We start from the raw sequence: 13635 nt of genomic DNA on the forward strand, positions 1-13635 counted from the left end.
GGAGACTGGCCTGGGACTCCAGCAGGCAGGGTGAACTCAGCCAGGCAAATGGAGTTGGGCTGCAGGTAGGTGGGCAGGAAGCGGCATCCAGACCTGGGGCAGAGCTACAATCCACTCCCTGAATGTCCCTGCAACAGGCACCAGTTCCAGGCTCAGGGGCATACAGAGAGCAGATCGCAGCTCTGCCCTGGGCCCTGGCCTTGCACTGTCACCACCCCACAATCCCAGACCCAGCCCTGCCTGCCTGTCCTGCTTCTGCACTGTGCCCTGCCTGCAGGGGTCCTTGGCCAGTCTCCATGGGGGGGACCCTACCTGCCCACTCTGTCCAGCGCCCCCAGCAGTGGATGTGGGGCGGATGGCCTGGGGCCAGATAAAAACCAATTGCCACCCTCACCCCTGCACCAAACTGGGCCAGCACACGCTCCCTGCCCCCCTCCACTGCCCACAACAGCTCACTGAAACTTCTTAAGTGACCCTCCAGCCCAAATAGTTGCCCACCCCTGTCTTAAAGCATCAGTAGATTCCTTGGAGGTTCTAGACTAGACGTGATTCTGATTCACTCTAAATAAACTTGATTCATTTTGAGTTGTCTTGATGAGTATCCTCATTAAAATATATGATTCTTGAATATTTGTCTTTGCTCCCCTTGACTTTCTTGTTCAATAATACTGGACAGAATTAGAAATGCTGGCTATTCAAACATGTAGGGAGAAGCTTTTTAGCCCATATTATCCTTATTATTTCTTGATCTTTTTTGTTTTTGTCCAGTTACTTTGGTAGTGATGTCACTGCCACCACCGCTCCTGCATTGTGTTTTAATTAGGTTTTGAATATAAAGCTGGCAAATGCCAGAAAGATGAGCTGCAAGAAATGGTTGTTTCCTACAACATATGGTTCTTGATCTGCTGATACTGTGCTCTTCAATTTAGCCTCAAAGTGTGTGCTGAGTGGCTCAATGGCCAGCAGAAGCCCTTGACCCCTTTTTTAGTTTTCAAAACAGTTGGGAGCAGGGAGAAGTTTTTTAAATGTAGAATACTTTTTTTGTGCACAGTTCCTCACCTGATCTTTGGATGGGGCAGATTCTCTTGAATTGACAGTCATACAATATCATTTCTTGCTTAGTTTTCACCTTGGTAAGTGTCCTATCCAATCCAGTATGTTCTGCTGTGGAAAAGGGTAGTATAAGCAATGACTTGGTAGGGACCTCCCCATAGTAGATACTAGACAAGAATTGTGGGGAGTTTTGGAGAGGAGACTGAGCATCTGTAAATTAGCCTTCATTTTGCTCCTTCCCAGAATGCATATACAGCCACAGCTATCAACAGCACCAACTTCTGCACCTCTGCAAAGGACGCATTTGTCATTCTAGTGGAGAATGCTTTGCGAGTGGCTGCCATAAACACAGTGGGAGACTTCATGCTCTTCCTAGGAAAGGTAAGTCTAGGGGGCTTCATTGTTATGGACACTGGAACAAGTCTTACCCTGCCTGCTAGCTGAAACCTTTTTCAGCCATAGTTTGAATTCTAGACACAACCTCTTTGTTTTCTACACTTGCCCCATCACTGTCCCCCATTATATCCTGCTGCTTCCTATTAGGAACACAATTTATAAGGAACAAGCCAGGAGAGAGGAATGCGAGGGGAACCTTTCTAGGGCTGTAGGTGAACCTGGTCAGAATGCATCACCTGAAAATTCCAGCTTTTTATGGGAAAGCAGAAACCCAGAGTTTTGTTTGCCACCTGCAAAAAAAGGGCCAGAAGTGTTAGAGACTTTGGTTGGTTTTCCAGTGTAAAAGCTACAATTGTAAGGAAACAGCCATTTCCTACAAATTTTGTTGAGTCAAAAAGGCAAATTTCCTGTCCAAACCTCCTCTCTTCCCAAAATCTGACTTTTTTGGCCAATGTTGGCTATGGAATGGGATTGGAAGGTAGTGCATGGGGGTTGGTCCTGTGTTGAGGGGCTGTGAGTTGTCAGATTGGAAGGAGGAGGAACTGAAATGAAATATGCTGCAAGGGTTATAAGGTGTCTAAGGTGACTGGTGCTGTAGCTCAACACTTCAAGAATAAAAAAAGATACATTTTGTGAAAAGACAGAATTAAGTAATTTATTCCTGCACCTTGATGAATTCTGTACTCCTGTTTGCTAAAATGCTAATACCAGGCCACTAAACCTCTGTGGAATGAACTGCCTGTCTTCTGTACACTCATTAACTTGTATTAGATCAGACTACAGTGGGCTGAACTTCAAGTGTGGTTTTCTAATCCAGTACATAAACAAATCAATAAGGTGTGATGGGAATAAGCACCTAATGAAGATACCAGTGCCTGGGGCACATCTAAGTGCACATTTCCGTTTTCTGGAGGAAATGTTTCCTGGACATGTGCCAGGAAATGTCTCCCTGAAAAAATGGCATTTAAATCACTGGAAAAACACAGGGGTGACAGAGATGCTGAAATGAGCAGTGCAGAATACTAAACAATCGTGTCAGCTAAATGCTGCTGCCCTGCCAACCCAGCCCTTATTTCAACCTAATCCAGTGTCTGAATAATACAGTCGAGACTGACCTATTTTACAGTTTATTTTAAATGCAGAGATACAGGAACTTGTTCAGAAAGACTGCATTCCTTAGGGCCACATGCATTAGATGTTGAGAACTGGTAAGATATATAGATGTGCCCAACCCTGTTGTTAAAGTCACCATTAGAAAGAAGGATTTAGTGCAAGAATTAGTTCTCAGTTATTGTCATAGTGCAACCAGGAGAGAAGAGAATGAAATAGTGAAGGGCTGTTTTGGCTGAGTGTGGGCTGAAAAAAAATTTAAAAAAATAAAACAAACTTTGGTGGGTGAAGCTGGCTCTAGTGTGAATTAGCTTTGGGGAAGGGGTAGCATTCTATGCATAGGCTCAACCCTTGAAACCACACTGATCTATGGGTGCTGGACTCCCACCATGTGCTTTGCTTATTGCGTGGTGTGGGTGGAGCTCTAGTAACAGTGAGCGTCTCTGCAGTAGTTTGTTCTCTGCCTGAGGATGGAGAAATAATCAGGTTTTTGTGTGGTTCTCTACTCCAGGTCCTGATTGTCTGCAGCACAGGTTTGGCAGGGATTATGTTGCTGAACTACCAGCGGGATTACACAGTGTGGGTGCTGCCTCTCATCATTGTCTGCCTCTTTGCTTTCCTGGTTGCTCACTGCTTCCTGTCAATCTATGAGATGGTGGTGGATGTTCTCTTCTTATGTTTTGCAATTGATACAAAATACAATGATGGAAGCCCTGGCAGGGAATTCTACATGGACAAAGTTCTCATGGTAAGTTCCCTCACCTCTCGAGTCTAAGGAAACCACCCTTTATAAATTCTTCAGAGCAAGCTACCAAAGGCAGTCAACATAAAAAGGATGAAGATGGTGATTTTTCTAGTAAGAACTTTCTCTTGGATACAGCGAGGAAGGTTACACATTCAAATTCACTCTCAGATAGCCCCCACACTGGGGGGTTTCTTTTCCAAGACCGAAATGTGCCTTTGCTTACCTCACATACAAGAAACAGCAGCTCCCTGAAGCAGCTGAGCCAGAGGCTATGGAAATACAAATGAGTTTCCACAGGGTAAACTAATGTGCAAGCTTAGAGCATACCAGGTATTCTGTGGGCTTTTATGGTAAATGAAAGGTAGCTTGCCCTGTTTTCATAGTGGAGTAAGAGCATGCAGCTACCACAAAGTAGCTGACACTCTGAGTTCATGTCCTAGTTTACCTTGTGGTAACTTATTCCTGTACCCTTAGTTGCTATTAGCACCTTATTTGCTGGGGATAAAGTAAATAGCTGCATCACTAGTTTCTCAGTTTTTCTGTTCCTTCTCTCTCCCCCGCCCTCCCATCTGGTGAAGCTGAAAACAGATGTAAAAATCCTGTTCTTAAAACCAGAATTAAATTGAATGAATTTAGTGCTCAGAAAGAATTTCCTTGAGCTTTACACAGGGACCATAGAGTCCACTTTTTATCCCTGCAAAATGTGTTCTCAAGAACGTACAAGAAACAGACTCAAAGCAAATGATTCCAGACATTTGGAATACTTGCTGGCAGAGTGTTTCAGGGTCTTACTTTAACATCTCTAGTAAGGTACTACAGCACTTAGGATTTATAGTAAATAATTCTAACTAATACTGTTTCATGAAAATATAGCATGTTATCTAGAAAGATGGCATAGGTAGAATCGTTCTGATACTTTATCAGTCTGTAGCCAACAGTGGATCCAGGAGGTCTCACAAAATACTAGCAACATGAAAGGTAATAAGTCTGACTCCAAAATGCTTGCACCTTTTCATTAAAAATACTACAGAACAAACTCAGCTTGTGACATGTTTAGTAGTAACATATGATGCATAACTATTGTGATGGTATAACAAACAAGAGGGAAGGTGGTCTGTTGTGGAAGAGTTTTAAGAGTTTGTGTTCAGAGGGATAAAGGAAAACTAGAAAGTAGGGGTGCACCTATAGAGATTTGGGGGGCCGATACCAATAGCTGATTTTTAAGGAGGCATATTGGCCAATACTGATCTGATTTCCAATACAGCTGCATCCAGCTGGTAAGTTTTTGTTGTGATAAAAGGGAAGGGGGGAGGGGAGGGGCGTGATGGGGGCAGAGTAAGGCCCCCCGCAGTGAGAGAGGGGCTGGGGCTGAGGCTGGGGCTGCCCAGCCAGGGCAGGGTGGGCACAGGATGGAGCTGTGGTTCATCTGGGGGGTGCAGGGAGACGGAGCAGCTCCTGCCCAGGGGCTTCCCTCAGCTCTTCCGGGGGGGCGGTGGCAGTGCTGGGAGTTACAAATGAGTTCCCACAGGGAACTTAGCCCCACCCCGCAGGAATAGCCCAGTGCAGCCCCTTGCCCCAGCCAGCAGCTGCAGCCTACCATGCGTGCCCCACGCAGATCTGGGGCACCCCCTTCCTTTCCCCCTGTGCCTTCCCAGCATGCTTGCAGTGGCAGGAGCTGCTCCCCCTCCCCACGCTCCCTGGACGAGGACTCTGTCCCACGCCAGCCTTGCCCCAGCCCCACTCCCTCCCTCACTGCGGGTGATCTTGATCTGCCCCCCACACCTCTTCCCTCCTACCTCTGAATCCGCCACAACAGACTTACCAGCTGTGCACAGCTCTCCAAGCTGTCAGGCTGTGCTCTCCACTGCCTGTCTGCTGCTCTGCGGCTGTGTGCGCACACAGACATTTATCAGCCAAATTATTGGTCACATCAGGCCAATTTTGATATAGTCAATTTTCTTTATATTAGTGCTGATCTGATATCGGACCAGTGTATCAGTGCACCTCTAGAAAGCGCTGCTGGTAGTAAAAACAAACAAAGAAAATAGAGAATGTATTCCCTTCCTTCCAATGCAACAGATTAATAGGAGCATGACACTCCTTGCTGCTTTCACTGATGGAATACGTAGTGTTTGGAATCTGTATTTATTACCTGCCCATCATCATCAGTGCATGGAGCCCATGGACAGGAGGGTGTACATGTGGTAAATGTGATAGTTAAAAAAAAAATTGTCTGGCTGTCAGTATTTTTTGATACTATATGGGAAATCTGACTGCCAGAGGTATAAGAAACAGAGGAGGTATCTTTTGTCTGTCCTGTTCACATTTTGAGACAAAACAGACGCAAGCCTTGTGATATTGTTGGGGAATTGCATATTTGAGCCAGAGGCTTGTACTCCAGTAGAAGAAAGCTTAAGATACTTTATCTTGCAGGAGTTTGTGGAGAACAGTAGAAAATCAATGAAAGAAGCTGGCAGGGGAGGTGGAGCTGACGGTAGAGAGCTGAAACCAATGGTAGGTGCTGATGAGGAGGTGGCTGTCCTCCAAGAATTTCACTTTTACTTCCTCTCCCTCTTTATTTTTACTGACTGCACTTCTTCGGGGGAAGTTTTGGTTTTCTGTATCACTCAAGATGTTCTGCTTTTTCTGTTTGTGAGCTTGCCTATCACTTGGATGGCAGAGTGTTTGTTACAGCTGAGACCATCTCCTGTAAAAGTAAGATGAAAGGAACTGTATCTCATTAAACAAATGTGGTAACAACACTGAATTAGGATTAGTAACGCCCATAAAACAATAGATAACTACACTCAGACAGTCCACACTGCCGAGAGTTTTACATTATGATGGCTAACAAATCCATTATCAGAACATTCCAACTTAGTTCTCTTTCCATTGCTGAACTAAACAGTTCTTGTTAGTTGAGTCTTCTGAATCAAAGCCTGAAGACTACAACCAAGTGTATCCTGTTGTGTCAAAATGAGTTCATGTACTTCAAGTTCACACCAAATGATTTCATACTGTGCTGAGGGATTAGATACAGTGATTCCTTTCAACCTGCTTAAAATCGCACTTCTCCCAATTGTTTGTTATTATAGCTAACTATTTATGTTGCTATCTTGTGCCCTTTTTCCATCTCACGCTGTCAGCTGCCAGGACAGAGTGAACAATGTCATTTATGCTTCTGCAGTCTTAACTAATACCTGTTTTACCATTAGAATGGCATTGTGTATTTAAGTACCCTGTAAAAAAAACAAAAAAAAACCCAGCAGTAACTAATGTCACTGATGTAATTGTCCCTGTTGCAAGGTGATCTTAGAATTTAACAAACTGAGAACAGATGAGTAGTGGAGTATAAAAGATGAGCAGTGTCTGACCTCTGAACTAGTTAGGTGATCTTGTAATATACTGACACTGTATACTAAAATCATCTCTCATCAAGCTGGAACCTATCACAGGAGAAATTGGGGTTTATTGATTGCTTCAAATAAGTGGTTATATTTAAAAACAAAAATAAATTTAAACTAAAAACAAGAAATGAAACCAAAAAAAGTATATAGTGGTAATAGAAAATTCCTTTTAAAATGGGGTACACAAAGCTCTGGTTCTAAGCAGTTTTTCAGTCCTTAGTGGGACTCAGTTTCTCCTATTTTGTCTGTACAGTTAACCTTAGAATATCTGCTTCAGTCTAAATGTTACTGTAATTTAAGGCCTGAACAACTGGCTGTTCCGTGCTTACCAACTTTTTTTTCGGGGAGTAAGTTTAGCTGAGCAGCAATTAGATAGTCACTGGGATTCTCCACCTCTGGAATTTAGGTGCATGTCCCATTAAAATAAATGAGAATTAAGTGTTGCTAGTCCTCTAGGCTGACTTGAAAAATCTTGGCCAAAAGCTTTATTTGAGTTGGGAGTGAATTGCTTCCTACTTGCATTGACCTCTCAGGTAATACAAGCTGTTTGCTTGAGGTGTTAAACACTCTTGGGCAAAGCCCCCCCAGACTTGACTGCTTACAGCTTGGATCCTGCAAGCATATTTTAGCTCCTGTGAAATACATCCCCACACTGACAAATGGGAATGGTAACATTTGACAGCCAGGCCTTGGATTTACAAAGCTTATTTCATGTAATCAGGTTTGGAAGTGACTGAAGGATAAGTTTCATAATACTAATAGGAAGATGGTAGGAATAGGAAGCCAGGGCTCTCATGGTGGAATACTCCCAGTTCTGTTGCCGCCTTCAGGTCTAGTGGGATCATATTGTTCCAGTTGTTGGGTGCCCAGGTTCAGCTGTACAGGACTCTTGCTTTTTAAAGGTAGACTAGACACAAGAATATTGGTACCTAGATATCCAGAGTGCTAATAGTAATGTTAACATTTTGGAAGAAAACAAGCTACATGCAAAGCAGCCTCCAGCAGTGAGGCTTTAGGATGAGACCTTTGCGGGAACTTACCCCACAGCTGTTTCCTGTAAAGTTCTTTGAACATTTCTTTAAAGATCTGATAAAGGTTTCTTCAGGATTCATAATCAGATGCCTCCTCAGTCTGTTCTAGTATGGCAGTGCCTTGTATTTCTGCAGCTGAATATCCATGAATTTGAACCCTTACTACTGCAGTTTCTCTGTATGTAAAATGGGTATATCCCTCAGGAGTGAGGATTAATTCAAATATGTAAATGTCTACCTGTAATTACAGGTAAACATTAATCATAACTGATTACAATGATAATTATTATTAGTGTTATGAGGAGCTCCCATCTAGGTGGAGACTGTCTAGGTTCAAGAAAAGGCTTTTCAAAACATTATTGTTTTCAGTGATCCATTGGATCAGTTTCTTTAATCATTCTTTGACCTCTGTTTAAAACTGTACTGTATGACTTTGTTTTCTAGGCCTCTGGAGCAAGTTCATCTTGAAACTAGCCAGCCATTATGGAACCCATTGACATTCCAAAACAATATTTATATAAGCAGCCAAAATCAGAGAAAAGGAACAGGGATTTAATACTTTTTTTAACAGTTATTTTTGTGAAACATGTACTCTTTTCATATACGGGTGGCTTTTAAGAGCAACTATCATTGTTCCATTTTTATTTTTTTAAGTAATTGTGGTCACAGAAATATGAAGAATCTTACTTGATTGACATTTTATAATCTGGAAAACGAATCATTGGCTCAGAGTATCATGTATCAGACTATTTCCCTCAAAATTATCAAAGCAATATAGGGCAGGCCATTTAGAATTTGATATGAAATTCAAACAAAATTATAGGGAAATACTTCAAATAAGATAGAATTTTAGAAGGGGTTTTAGTAAGAGCTGTCAAACCTTGTTTGTAGTTCATCATTTTACTTTACGACTCTGGGGCGTAGTAGGTTACACGTTCAGTTTTGTTTCGAAGTTTCGGATGATATCAAAATAACCAACTCCTCAGGTATTCAGATGTTGTGGGCACCCCTGCATCTTTTGTGAAAGAGAAACTAGAAAATGGGAAAGGATCAATTTATATGCAACTTCTTCCTGTTTTACATTATTCCCTGACCCTCCCCTTGAGTTCCTTTGCACTTCAGCAATGCTCCTTTGAAGGGTATGAACTCTCCAAAGGAGCAGCTGAACAACCTGCTCTTTAATGCTCAGCCTTAGCCCTACTCACCAATTCGGGATTAAATGGAAGGATGCTGGGGAGTGGGGACAGAAACAAACTATACAAAACTGTACTGTAAGTTTTATTTTCTTAACTCCAGAGAGATTTGGGAAGTGCAAGTGTAAATGGCCAATCCTTGGCTGTTGTCTCATCCATATTTGTACGTACTGTAGCAGGCGGGTAAACCAGGAAAGGGCAGCTAGGTGCTTCTTTGGAAGTATCACTGCCATGGGATCAAAGTGATCAAATGTTCAAAAGAGAACTTTTTTCATTCCTTAAGCTTACCAGATATGAATGCTAATATTTCATTGTTCAGCTTCTTGTAATGGTAAATGCTTAAAGTGTATTTGCTAAGAAATCATGATCTGTCTATGCGATATACTCCTTTTGTTACAATTTTTTAAGAAAACTATTTTTGTTAATGTAAAGTTAATATTTCAGAGCAGAATTTTTAAACTTATTGCACTAAATACAAAGCTCTGTAAGAAGAAATAATGCCTCAATGGTTTGTTCACTCCATACAAGAAAATCTTTTGAAAGATAGCAGCCCTTCTGGATAGGCTTTGCCAATGGATTAGAGGTGGGTGGGTATGTATGTGTGTGTGTGTGGAGGAGCATACAATTAATGTCACCATGGTTTTAAGCTGTTTGCTTATGTGCTTCCTTTCAAAGGATCAGACCTTTAAATTGCTGGCAAAAGTCAAATGGTCACCTGTATCTTTTTTAATCAGTGCTCTTAACTACTGGTGATAACTAAACACTTCGGTTTTGTTCCCAAGTCATTTGATACTGTCATTTTTTCACATCTCTTGCAATAAATCAGAATTACTCTTCTCATATCTCAGAAACCAAACAGGATGAAAAGTCAATTTAGAAAGTAGCTGCTTGGGGAGACAGGGAGTACTAGCTTGGGCTTCAATCCTGCAGACACTTATATACCAGCTTAACTCAATGTGGTTCCATTGACTTCAATAGAACTGCTCACACTGGCAAAGTTATGCCTGTGTAAGTATTAACCAGGTCAGAGGTTTAGTCTAGGATTCCAGTGGGAGCATTGAGCAGGTCTCATTTAATATGAGCTAGCTGTCTGCTAGGATATCTAGAAGGTAGATAAACCTTTGTGCACAGAAGGAATTGTTGCTGTAGCAGTAAGCAAAAGCACAATGGCTCTGCTGCAGCTCTGCATTTTGGACACTAAATAGATCAGTGTGGTTTGCCAATGCAAGTTAAGCACTGGGACATGACTTAGCTGCTCCACAGAAACCGCTCCCTCAAGAAGACATCATTGAGGTGCTCTGCTGGAAGCTCTGGATTCTGTTCGTGTTGACATCCTGACGCCAGATTCCTGCCACATGTTCCACAAGCTAACGTGCTCTGCTCCCTGGAGGCCTAGAGTTGGGGGATGCTTTTCAGTTAATCTACAACTAGAACTGTAATCAGAAACAAATTTTGTATTTTTGTATAACTTGACTGTGCGCCATTTTTATAACAGGTCCTGTTTTACAAATAAATTTGTTTTATGAACACAGTGTTTAGAAATTACGGGAAACACTTTTCTATGGGTAGCTGTAACATTCAAGTAATATAAAGTTTTGATGAAAATCATGTGCACCATTCTTTGTTCACACGCAGGCCTCCTAGTGGCACTTCTAAGGCTTTGGAGTTCAGTCAAAGCAGAAGCTTAGGGAGAAAATTGGTGTTAAGGCAAATTCCAGTACAGAGGGTTTGTCCTGACAGTACAGATGGGAGGAATGTGATGCCTCAGGAAGTAAAATCATCCACAGCTAAGAATTCAGGCATTGCCAGCAATAAGGATTAAGAGGTTTCTTCCTAAGTGGTTCTCCAGGGCAGTGTAAGTGCTGCTCTGGAAGGTCATCCATTCCAGCCCCTTGCAGGAAGAGAGTGATTTGGAGAGCAGGAAACCTCTCCCTGGTGATGTCCGCTAAAATAAGAAGGCAGAGGGATTCACCGGTTCAGTTTGAATTCAAGACAATAGCCAGGGTGAGGGGAGCTTCCTACCATGTGGTTTGTAAAGAGTCTCCAGGCTTTTATGCATTGCATTCCTCATAGTTTTAGTCAGTTGGGTTTTGGCCTTTCAAGCCACCTTGAAAGGAGGCTGAGCAGCATACATGGTCTTTCTCCCCCCAGAGGTACCTGTGTGCAACCCTTCAGAAGGAAGGTGTAATGGAAGCACGGGGAACAGCAGTCTACTCACCAGGGGAAGAGCTTATCTCCATATTTCTCTTTCAGCAGAGGGGCTCAAACACCCAAGAGTCAGCTCCCCTTTGCCCTGCTGATCTCAGCATCCTCACCTCCCTCAGGCCATGATACAGGACATCACCTGGACTGATGGGATGGGGCTAGAGTGCTAGCCCACCCCCTCCTCTTCTCAGCACTTTCAGTCACTGCGCTCACTGTATCTGATAAAACACATTGCCGTCTCCAAGATCTTGATGCTACTCCACTACTAGATACTAAGTGCATGGTCTGAATAGCATCCCCACCCCAACCTTAGTTTGGTGGCTGTGGTTTCATTCCAAGTCCTATGGCAGGCTTGCATTTCATACACGGCTTCCATTTGGCTTTAATGCAAGAGAGTTCTGTATGTAAAAAAGTGACCAAGAAGGGAAGGAATGTTGTAGCCATGGTGGTCCAGGAAATGTATTTGTGTTATCTTTTGTTAATATAGTTGGGAGAGCTGTTAGACAAGCTTTCAGGTATCAGGTGCCTGATTAAGGACAACTGATGCCTGAAATTTTGTCCAACAACTCCCTAACTATACAGCTTGGCCAATATGAGAGAGAACAAAAGATTCTTGCCTCTCCAACCAAGAAGGGAGAACCTTAACCTGGAAGATTCATTTAGGGACTTAAAAGCGAATCCAAGGCTCCCACCCCAAGTTCCCTCCTAACACCCTTGGGTGGTGGTAACTTCCTACTGAAAGGGCTTTTCCTCATAATAAAAAAAATGCTGTGCACCAAAATGCCCCCTTTTTGGGGTGCAGGGCAGACTCAATGTCCCGTCTGAGTCAGCATTACACCGAGTAATCGACTCACATTTGAGTGTTTACATTTTTAATGTGCCCTTGTAACATGCACTTTAGGGGTTTGCTCTGTGTGGTTACTCTATGAATGTATATGTTGTGGATTCAGAGTAAAACGCATAGGCTTATATTACATGATTACCACACAGTGATAATTCTGGTCTCATTGCATATTATGCATTATATTAAATAATGCAATCAATTAGTACAGTGGCCAAGATCTGACCATCTACATAACCTTAGACATCCAGTTCTCTCAAGTTTTGGCTTGTACCTATGCGCGCACAAATTTCTAAAGATCAATATTTCGTAAGTGTTTAAATAATTAATTCCTTTATATTTAAACAAAATCTGAAAGGATTTTGCCATCTTTAGAAGTCTTCAAACATTTTTAAACCCAGTACAAAACTGACAGACTTGTTTAAAACATGAATTATGAGCTTGTCATCTTTAGAAATAGAAGTTTACATTGTGTGTTTAATCTTTAAGAATCAGTTCAGTCAATTAATTTTTGCCATTAAGGCTGTTTCCTTTATTTTCATTGCTTAGTGGAAGAACTTGTGTATGTCTAGAATATTGCTCTGTTTCTTGTGCTGTCTAGCACAAGGAATCTCATGGTACTTGCCTACGTGGTCAGATTGGAGTTAGGTAGAGTCTCATCTCCTGTGGCATGACAGGAAGTCTCTTGTCTAGCACAAAGCTACCAAGTTCAGCCTGCACACCCTGCAAGAGAATAATCAACCAAAGTTGTTTTCAGTTGCTTTTGAAATCACAAAAACTGCTAGTAATAAGTCAGGTAATTTCATTTCAAAATAATTAAGCCTCCTGGAACTCTCTTTTAAGCAATTTTAAATCCTCTGGCGCAGAGTGTTTCATGAAGCAGGAATTGTTAGTATTGTGCCCATACCTATTTCTGTGGGAAACCTCAAAAGAGTTAGAGCAGAACATTCTGTAGAATGGGTGGGCAAAATGCGGCCTGCCAGGCCATTCTAACCAGCCCGCGGGGCCCCTAAAAGATCTAGAAAATTAATATTTATCTGCCCTGGGCTGCTTGCCATGTAGCCCTCAATGGCTTGCTGAAACTCAGTAAGCGGCCCTCTGCCCATAATAATTGCCTGCTCCTGCTGTAGACCCTATATGAAGAAATTGGCCAAAATGATCCCTAGCAATGCTTTCAAAAACTACTGGGAGACCATGTGGCAGGCTTGCATCTTAGAGCACCTGGCAGTTTTTGTAGAAACACCGGATGCATTTTAGACCTAAAGTTGTTGCCAGGTGTTCACGATGAAGCCACTTCCATGAACCAAAATGCTCAAGTGCTTGCAAGAATGCCCAGACACCTTCAATCATTACTGTTAGACAATTAGTACTTGAGTTCCCTGCTCTTTCCTCCGCAACAGTTGTCACTGACACCTTGCAGCCCAATGCCTGCAGACCCCTTGTTTGAGGTGGCACAGGTATGAACTTGCACAAGACCAGTCAAAGGTAGTAGGAGCCCAGCTTCCACTGAAATTCAGTGAGAGCTCTGTGCCCAATTCACTGCACCTTTGCAAAAAGCTGTAGCCCTTCAGTATACTTCCCATTCTGTCAGTACTGGGCAGGTTTTGGTTGGGAGTGAGAGTGCCCAAGTATGAGATGAGGGAGCAGCTCAGCA

The 13635-nt window shown here is 42.6% G+C and overlaps 1 protein-coding gene across 2 annotated transcripts in view; it reads left to right on the forward strand.

Annotated features, from left to right (window-relative positions):
• The window catches only part of SLC44A1 (solute carrier family 44 member 1), a 121354-nt gene that overhangs the window by 97913 nt on the left and 9806 nt on the right, over positions 1 to 13635 (forward strand). Inside the window, exons 13-16 of one of the 2 annotated variants that reach the window (XM_025202586.1) lie at positions 1297 to 1434; positions 3071 to 3307; positions 5738 to 5818; positions 8187 to 10169. In XM_025202586.1, the coding sequence (XP_025058371.1) occupies positions 1297 to 1434; positions 3071 to 3307; positions 5738 to 5818; positions 8187 to 8210 (480 nt within the window). In that variant the 3' untranslated portion in view covers positions 8211 to 10169. Of the gene's footprint in view, positions 1 to 1296; positions 1435 to 3070; positions 3308 to 5737; positions 5819 to 8186; positions 10170 to 13635 lie in introns of those variants that run through there. The other variant, XM_025202580.1, reaches the window with a different exon arrangement.

Source organism: Alligator sinensis, unplaced genomic scaffold, assembly GCF_000455745.1.
Source record: "Alligator sinensis unplaced genomic scaffold, ASM45574v1 scaffold560_1, whole genome shotgun sequence".
NCBI lineage: Eukaryota > Metazoa > Chordata > Crocodylia > Alligatoridae > Alligator > Alligator sinensis.